Here is an 8,798-nt window from a genome sequence, read left to right on the forward strand (position 1 = left end):
CTGAAAGATTCTCCAGGTTTTCCAGCTTTCAAAGAAATGGACAAACACAGGGAAAACTTGCCTTTTATTTTGAAATTATCAACAGATTGTAATTCCTTCAGAGAAGGAACACAGGGAAAAAAATGTATACCTTTATAAAACTGTACCTGGATTAAGCCACAACTATAGCACACACTATCAGATTATTAGAAATAACATTAGAAAAAACAAATCCTGAAACTCCTACTAAAGCCAATGTCACCCAGCAGGTATATATTAAATTACTTATCCTGCAACTCGAGAAAACCATTTTCTGCATCTTGACCTTAGACCCCACAGTTCAGTGTCCCACTGCTATTAACACAATTTACTTAACTTACACTCTTAAGTTGAAAAAAGAGCCACCAGAAATATGGTGTTTTGAAGCTTAAATTCATTAAAAAAAATCCTTCACTGCTAATGTTATTATTTAATTCTATTACTCTTCTCTTCTCCTGTTGTCATCAAATACGTCAGCTCCAAAATACTAAAAGTGGAGCTGAAATACCAGATTGACTCTGTGATAACTAAGATTTTGTCGCTTTTCTATTACATTTGACTGACTCACAAACAATTATGAGTATGTACCATTCACTAAAGATCCTCCAGTGTGAGAAAGATCAAACTACCTTCATCAGTTCTTTGAGTACTTGCCCTTTATTTAAAAAAAACAAAAAAAAACTCCTCAAAAGATTATCAACTCTCATTGCTGTTACAGATTTCAACAATCTCGCTCCTCTCTTTTTTCCATCCCATCAGTCAGAACGTACTTCTTAAAGTCAACCTTCCGTGCGTTACATCCCTGCCCCAGTGACATATTGGAATCTCGATGTTTTTTAAGGTCTTATTTTGTTGAACCTGAATATAAATAAACTACAAGCATAACCATCCACAACCTAAAAAAAAAGAATTAATCCAAAAACTGTTCATCCATTTAATAGTGAAAGGTCTCACCGTGAGGCAAGTAGCACCATTTTGAATAAAAGAGAAGCTTATGAAACAGAACAAAAAAAAAAAACTATCTTGTTCCTCTATAACAAAAATACAGCTATTTGAATTAGAAGTAATTTCCACTAACTTTACTAAACTAAATAACTATGTATAAATAATCCATTCTCTTCATAACATCAACCACAATTTACATGTATTGTGAACATGTGATGAAAGGAACACATGAGAAGCTCTGAAATGACTTCAAACATAAAGGCTTTAATTTGACGTGATGCCCCAATGACTTTAAGACAATTATTAAAGCCCTCTTGTCCCGGCCAATCCACAAGTATAAACATTTATTTAGTTGACGTCCAGTCACACTAATTCAACATGTAACATTTAGTTAAGTACAAAGTTAAAGCGGAGTTTTCTACAACACTGACGCACAGACACTAAGACATCAGACCTGTACATTAAACATGATCTTTTTTTTTCTTTACATTATCATTTCAGCTCCTCACACGAGACACGGCTTAAGCAGAAGTGAACCCCCTCGCTGTTCTATTAAAGTCTTTTGGTTCCTCTTCTTTACCTTTCCGCCCGATTAGACCCATTTCAAACACAGTTGAAATTTTCGTGACGGGCCTTGAAGCCGCCTCTCTTAACTTTTTCGCGTTAAACTTTGGACTAAAGAGCAGAAGAGGCAGCCGGAAAGCAAACGAGGGGATGTCTTTCGTCTCCTCCTTTGTCTCTGTTGTCTCTGTTGTTGTCGTCGTCTCCTTTTCGTTTTTGCTTAGCTCGATCTGGTGCATGATGTTTTCTTTGGTGGAAAACATCTGGAACAGTACGGCGTCCCACATCTTTGTCGCCATGACGGCGCCTTTGTTTTGGTTCTTATCTGAAGCATCTTCAGTGCTCACGTCAGTCTTTTTCACCACCTTCTGGTCCTGCCCAGTGGTCTCATCCGGAGAGCCGGTTTCTGGGAATTTGGGCTCCTCCTGCTCCACTACCATGTGCTTCTTGAGGCGGGACCAACCGCTCACTTTCGATTTCATTCCCTTTGGCTTTTGTAGGACTTTAAGAAGTGGCTCAGCTGCATCGCCTTCCTTCTTCTCAAGTGCGGATTTAACCGCTGGTTCTGCTTTCTTATCTTGTTCTTTGTTTTCATTTGGTTTCGATTCAGCAGCAGGTGTTTCAGGAGCTGCAGGGCTTGGCTTTGAGCCTTCAGCTTTAGTCATGGTGGAAGTGACAGGCTTCACTGGCTTCTTTGGTTCTGCCACATCCGTTTTCTGGACTGTATCTCTGCCTAACAATTTCCTCACTGCCTTCATAGGATCTTTGGGTGGAGGATGTCTTGTTTCAGGAGTTTTTGTTTTGACATCTTTTTTCACTGGCGGCTCCACCCTTTCAAGAGTCTTCACACGCGCTGTTGAAGGTTTAGTCTTTGGCGTTTCCTGAATTGCTGTTTTTTCTTGTTTTACTGTAACATGACTAAACACAGCACTTGTCTCTTTTGTTAATGTTGTTCCTGAGGTGTCAGATGCCTGTGAAACAACAATAATTGGGATTGCGGGGGTGGTGGGAACCTTCTCCTCTCTGAGATGGGGTTTGTCTTCATCTTTGGGAGCCTCTTTGACTTGAGACACCCCAGCTGTTGAAGGTGCTGCTATAGAATGTCCTTGACTCAGTAGTTTAGACTCTGCAGATCCTTCTTCTGTAACTTTAACCACCTCTTCAGTTGTTCTAGAGCTTGAGATGCCAAATGCTGGAGAGTAGGTTTTGATTCCACCATAAGCAGCATATTCAGCCGGTGTCAAACCACGATAGCCGGACTTTGACGTTTGACTCACTTGGGTTGGGGTTCTAGGTCTTTTAAAGGCTACAGGAGATACACCAGTTGGTGTTTTTGGTCTTTTATAGCCAGGTGATGCAGTCAAAAGACGGGTTGCCTCATATGTCGGAGTCTTAGTGTAAGACGTCGCGACCGGTGTTGTTGGTTCAAATGTCGGCGTTGTAGCTCTTAGAGAATCGGCTAGAGCAGTTTTGTTCTTTTCGCTTATAAGAGCAGGCTCAGATTTTGCTTTGGATAAACTCTGTTGGATTGGTTGAGTTTTAGGCGTCACCTCTGAAAGAGTGTCGCCATGAGGTAAAGTTTCCGTCTGTTTAGGCTCATCGATCATCACACACTGGGTCGCTGACAAACTGCTCACGTCAGAGGCAATTGTCGGCGTGTGGGATTTCTCAGGCTCTACTGTCATTGGCGACACCGCAAACAAGAGAGGATTTGGTCTTGAGATTTCAAACACTGGTGTCGCAGCTCGGGTCACATGATACGCAGGTGTTCTAGGCCGCCCCAATACAGTTTTTGACGTTTGGAACTCGTAAGTTGGTGTTTTCGCTCTAATTTCAGATGTTGGAGTGGCTCTTTGGATCTCAGGTGTTGGAGTTGCTCTCTTGATTTCAGGGGCAGGAGCAATGTTGATCCCTGCTGTTGGTGTCGTGCTCCTCTTAACTTCTGAAATTGGGGGTTTACTGAGTAAATCTGTGCCCAAGTAAGGAGGCTGAGGGATCTCCGTTGTGCCTTCTCTGACCTCATACAATGGGGTCAAATCTAGTTTTGTTCCTGTTTGTATTCTCTTTGGAGGGATTGTGCTTCCTATAGCGGTTAATTCTGCTGTGTCATACACTGGTGGAGTCCTAGATGACTCATAGAACGATGTGCTAGCTGTGTACATTCTTATTTGAGGGACATCAAACATAGGTCTTGGTGACCTTGAGGGTTCGGTTGCTCTGAAAGTTGGACGAGGACTTTTTGGTTTCATGAGCGGGGTCAACACAGTGAGAGGCCGAAGGAAAGCTTGACCTCCTGCTGCCTGATACGGCGCCAGACCTGGACCTGTGGATTTGAATGATGTGTGACGTGATTCAGCGGATGTGCTAAAAGCTGGCCTTTTCACCTCAGCAGCCGCAGTTGTGATTGTTGGCACAGAATAGTCAAACAGAGATATTTTGGGTACTGCTGAATGGTCAACTGGCCCCAGAGCTGGTGACCCTCCAGAAAGGGAGGATAACGCTGAATATGAACTAACTGAAGTGATCTGCTGCTGCGCGTATGATGGGATTGCCACTGGCTGAGGTGAGAACCTTGCTGCTCTGCCAAAAGCTGCACGCTGAGGGTAAGGAGAGGCCACATGTTGATACAGTGGCCTGACACTAAAGCGTGGAGGCTGCTGAACTCTGCTGTAGTAGTTGAATGGTGTCTCTGGAGTCCGGGGAGGGGTGGAGTGGTCACTGTGCTCGAGGTCAGGGCTTGCTTCATTCACAGGGGAAAGACTTGAGCGGAAAGGCGCTGCAGACTGCGCGACCTGAGGGGAGGCCTTCTTTTTAGCTGTTCTTTTGAGAAGCTTCTGAAGCCGAACATTGTCCTTTCCAGGCTTGGGCAGCAGGGCTGGAGGGTACTGCTGGGAAAGCAGGTCCAGATGGGTGACAGCTCTATAAGTGACAGCCATGAGTAATGCAGCACCCTGTGTAGAAAAAAGGGAAAAAAATTAAAAGTTTAAAATTATTATTATACAGGGTGATGATGTGATCTGTACGGAGCCCCCGCAGTGACATGAGAAAGAAAAAAAAAATTAATGTCGAGATCTCCAGTTTCCAAAAAGTAAGAAAAAAAAAATTATGATTTTTTTTTTTTCATAATTTTTTGGAAACTCGACTTTGAAACTCGAGATTACACTTTTTTTTTTTCGTACATTTTTTTTTTCTCATGTCACTTCGGGGGCTCCGTAGATCTGTACAGTATATCATCTTTGTTGAATAAAGGCCTAAGAGATAATTACTTTTCTTTTGCATATTTAACATTTTCTTTTGGCTTCTTTTTGTCGTTGCAGATTTGTGTCATGGTGATTACTAAGCGGATGTCATCTCTTCAGGTTGTTCTCACACCATCAGTTGGTAACATATGTCCAACAGAAGCAGCTCTTCAATAGTTACAATATCTGATTTACCTCCAATAAAACACCCTTTTTTAACGTTCAGTTGGACAAACTCCACAGCTCAGAAGTTCAAAAGATTTCATCATGAAATATTTGTTCAATTTCCTCTTTGTTTTTGTATTTTTCTTCCCATTCTGTTTCTGTTATATATATATACTGTATATATGTCTGATTATGATTACTTTATCAACCGCCACCCCTGCTCCCACAGTACAAGGGTTTGGTCAGTGATTCCTATACGGTGGCATGGAGGGACATTCAAAAAGCTTCTGAATAACAGAAAAATATTCAAATTCACCATCAAATACCACGCTATGTTATGCTATCAATCCAGCACTTACACTTTGGCTGAAGAACAATCCGAAACAATCGGGCTTTGGTAAAAACATTGAATGTTTTGCATTCAAAAGTATTTTTTTGGTCTATATTTGGCTTACTGTGCAGCCATGTATCGAAAAGTGGAAGATTTGGTGTCTGTTACACAATAACATCTATCATATTCACACCTGATCTGTACAATCATACTGCTCTGTCTATGTTTTAGTTCAACTCACTGGTTCCTTACGCTCTCTATCTCTTCACTACAGTAGGTGTTTTTCTCTTTTAATGTTCATTTACTGAAATATCTGCTTGTATGTGTTTTGTAACCAAAATTTCTATGAATAAATTAAAATAATTTTCTACTATAGCAGTGGCTGCAGTTGTTTCCATTTGAATTTGATTAATTAGTTAATCAGTGTTTCCCCGCCTTGAAATAATTGATTTTGTCCAGATGTACTCAGTTTCATTAATTCATTAATGCCACTTGTATTTTATCATGTACAAAACTACTTATTTCATTTTTTATATCACTATTAGTGTTCATTAAAATAGTTTATGGCTTTGTTTCAAAGTCCAAATAGACTTCTATGTATTTCCCATTCCAAAAACGAACACAAGGTGGCTGGATTGAGCTGTATTCCAGTGCGCAGGTCTAGGGATTGGCCGATTTGAGTCATTTGAAACATTACACTCAATAGAATAACGCTATCGTCTCCAAAATGAGATTGACAGCACTGTCAGCCAATCACAATCAGCAGAATGCTGACATGTGACGGTGACAGGCTGCAATGCTCCCCCCCAGGGTCCTAATGTCTGTTATAGACGCCCGGAATGATTTGAGTGTAACACAGGAAGTCCGTCTGACCAGACTGTGTTGTTTTCGCTATAATATCAACTTTTACGGAGAAAGATCGAAGGTAAGAGCAATTTTCGTTCAGCGAATCGATTTCTGTTGTCTTTATTCTTTGTAGAGTGCTTTGACTTATATCCTCTAGAATTTGTGGAGTTCTGCTCTCATTCGAGCTGTATGGTGTGTGTCCTGAATACATTTGTAGTAATTCATTTAGTTCTTATTTGAGCTGTGTTTGTCACATTTATTATGTTTATACAGTCTTGTAGCCCAAAGTCTGCTGTTTAATTTGATGTGCAACTTCGCTATATTCTTTTGTGTTTAGTGCAATATTCCACAATATTTTTACCCAGAGCCTACCTGGGTTCCCAATTGGGGTACCTTCAAGCTTGAGGCAAGATTTTGATTACTATATTTTAAAATCCAAAGATTAGTTATGCGCACGAAGAAGAGCGTCGATTTCAAGGCTTTTTGGTAACACTAATGGTTCCAGTAAGAACCACTTTGATCCAGAAACCTCTTTAAAACCCCTTTCCTGAATAAAGGGTTTTAAAAGGGTTCTCGTTGGAACCTTTATAAAAAATGTTCTACCTGGAGCCAAAAATGGTTCTCCTATGAGGACAAGCCGAAGAACCTTATATGGTTCTACTTAGCACTTTTATTTCTAAGAGTGTATGGCCCACCACTTAATGTCAAGGGAGCTATTTATGTATGCTTTTTGTAATAATAGATTTGTTTTGTATTATAAATACAAATTTAATATGAACTATATATCATTCCATAGCAATGCAGACACTTTCATTTTGAAGTTATGTTAACTATCAATAACCACCAACATTTTTTATTGAGATATCATGATGGAATATGATATGATATTGTTGCCCACCCTGACAGAACAGTTGTTTTTTTCCCCCCAATTTTTTTTTCCCACTTGACTGTCCCCCTAGTGGCCAGACTAGATGCTTGGTGTCCCCAAGGTTATTTGAGTTTGAGACCCCTGTTTTAGACCATGTGTGTGTGAGGCTACACTTTACAAACTGGGCTGAAGCTTTGTTATGCCAAGTGCCTCCTATGTCTTGTCCCACAAATACACACACACACATATATACATATATATATATATATATATAGAGGGTGCTGTAGGGTGAAAGTGAATGCAGAGCATCTGACCTCATGACATCACAGCCCGTGACACTGGATAGGGCCTCAAAAATATATATATTGTCCCTTAATATACCCAATCACATGTCAAGAGTTAAACATAAATACATAGAAGTGAAATTGGAGAAATTAATGGTAAATATTTATAGACCTAAAAAAAAGTGTATGATACCGTCCAGAGGGTTTGTGTTGCAGACAAATTATTTCTGACATCATTAAAATCAACTGTTGTAATATTCACAGTTTACTATGTATGTCACCACGGGGGAAACGTAGGCCGGATCTGGTTGTGTTTTAAAGCCCTACCCTACTACCCTCCCTGGACCTACTGCCTGCCTGACACATGAGAGTTCACTCCTCCTTTTAAGGCTCTGGAAGGTTTGGTATTTGGAGTGCCTTCAGGATGCAAGTTCAAAAGAGGAAAGTGTAATAATAGCTGTGTAATACAAACCAAGCGGCTCCACAATGGCCTCCATAAGTAAACGAATCTACCCCAAAAAGTCATGTACCGTCACTGAAGATATGAGGCTGCACACACACACACACACACACAGAGAAAATCTGGGAAAAGGATGAACTTACCAGGTAATAACTTGTTGCTGATGTTCAGAGCACCCCAGGTGGGTTCCCCTTGACACAACAAGAGAGAGCATTGATTCAAGTTCAATGTAAAATGATAAACCTGACAAGGACAGTTTTATTCCCCACAGTTTGAGCAGGAAGATCACATGTCAAAGCCTGAACGTGATCATCTGTCACTCATGCCTCATTGCAGCCAGGACAGATAAATAACAGGGCAGAGAGTGTTTTGAAGCCACCGGGAGTCGAAACAATGCAAACTCAGCCATGCTGGTGCTTCAATGTTGCACTGATGATGAGATAAAACAACCCAGGTTCTCCAAACACACGTCCGACCTCACGCTCCCAAGGTTGGGGGGGGGGGGGTTCTGTATTTGACAGCAGCTGCTTTCCTAACACTGCTACAGCTACCCTGTTCTCTAGCTAGAGAATAAAATGTGTAATTATGGCATGTTTACCTGTGCGACTGCTGCTTGGGGAGCGGCCGGCCGGCTGCTGCCTGCTTGTCCCAGCCCGGAGTGTCAGAGAGGCAGGTTCATGTTGAGCCCAACTCGACCCCCCTTCCTACAAATGGAAGGAACAGGACGCCATGGCAGTCCAAAAATAAATCTTGAGCCCTGTGAGCTGTTTGGAGTGACAGCGGCGTTGTCCTGACAGCAGAGTGAGGCAAGGTGAGAAGCGCCACAACGTGAACGGGTCATGGGACCTTAGGTTTCACCACCTCAGGCCTTTAAAAGTGGGCTCTGAGGGCCACCCAGGGGTCCTTTACAGATTTGCCAGTGCTCTGATGGGGGGGACTCGACTGTATTCATGATTTGAATTCTATAGAAATAATCTTAGTTAGGGATGTCAGATATTCTTGGTGATATTAAGATGATATTGATACCCCCTTTTAAACATTTAGATAAATGTGAACTGTCTAATATCATTCTCATTGTTTG

The 8,798-nt window shown here is 41.3% G+C and overlaps 1 protein-coding gene across 1 annotated transcript; it reads right to left on the bottom strand.

Moving 5' to 3' along the window:
* Positions 1 to 47: 47 nt before the first annotated feature.
* On the bottom strand, positions 48 to 8,418 carry prr33 (proline rich 33). Its single transcript, XM_083894039.1, has 3 exons — positions 8,316 to 8,418; positions 7,861 to 7,908; positions 48 to 4,475 (listed from the first exon to the last, which is right to left on the bottom strand). The coding sequence occupies exon 3, from the start codon at positions 4,458 to 4,460 to the stop codon at positions 1,485 to 1,487; it is 2,976 nt and encodes a 991-aa protein (XP_083750165.1). The 5' UTR covers positions 4,461 to 4,475; positions 7,861 to 7,908; positions 8,316 to 8,418; the 3' UTR covers positions 48 to 1,484.
* Positions 8,419 to 8,798: the final 380 nt, after the last annotated feature.

The sequence above is a fragment of the Microchirus variegatus genome (assembly GCF_963457635.1).
Source record: "Microchirus variegatus genome assembly, chromosome: 8".
NCBI lineage: Eukaryota > Metazoa > Chordata > Actinopteri > Pleuronectiformes > Soleidae > Microchirus > Microchirus variegatus.

Excerpts from the sequence above, each read along its gene's own strand:
- prr33 (XM_083894039.1), bottom strand. The coding sequence starts at position 4,460 with ATGGCTGTCACTTATAGAGCTGTCACCCATCTGGACCTGCTTTCCCAG.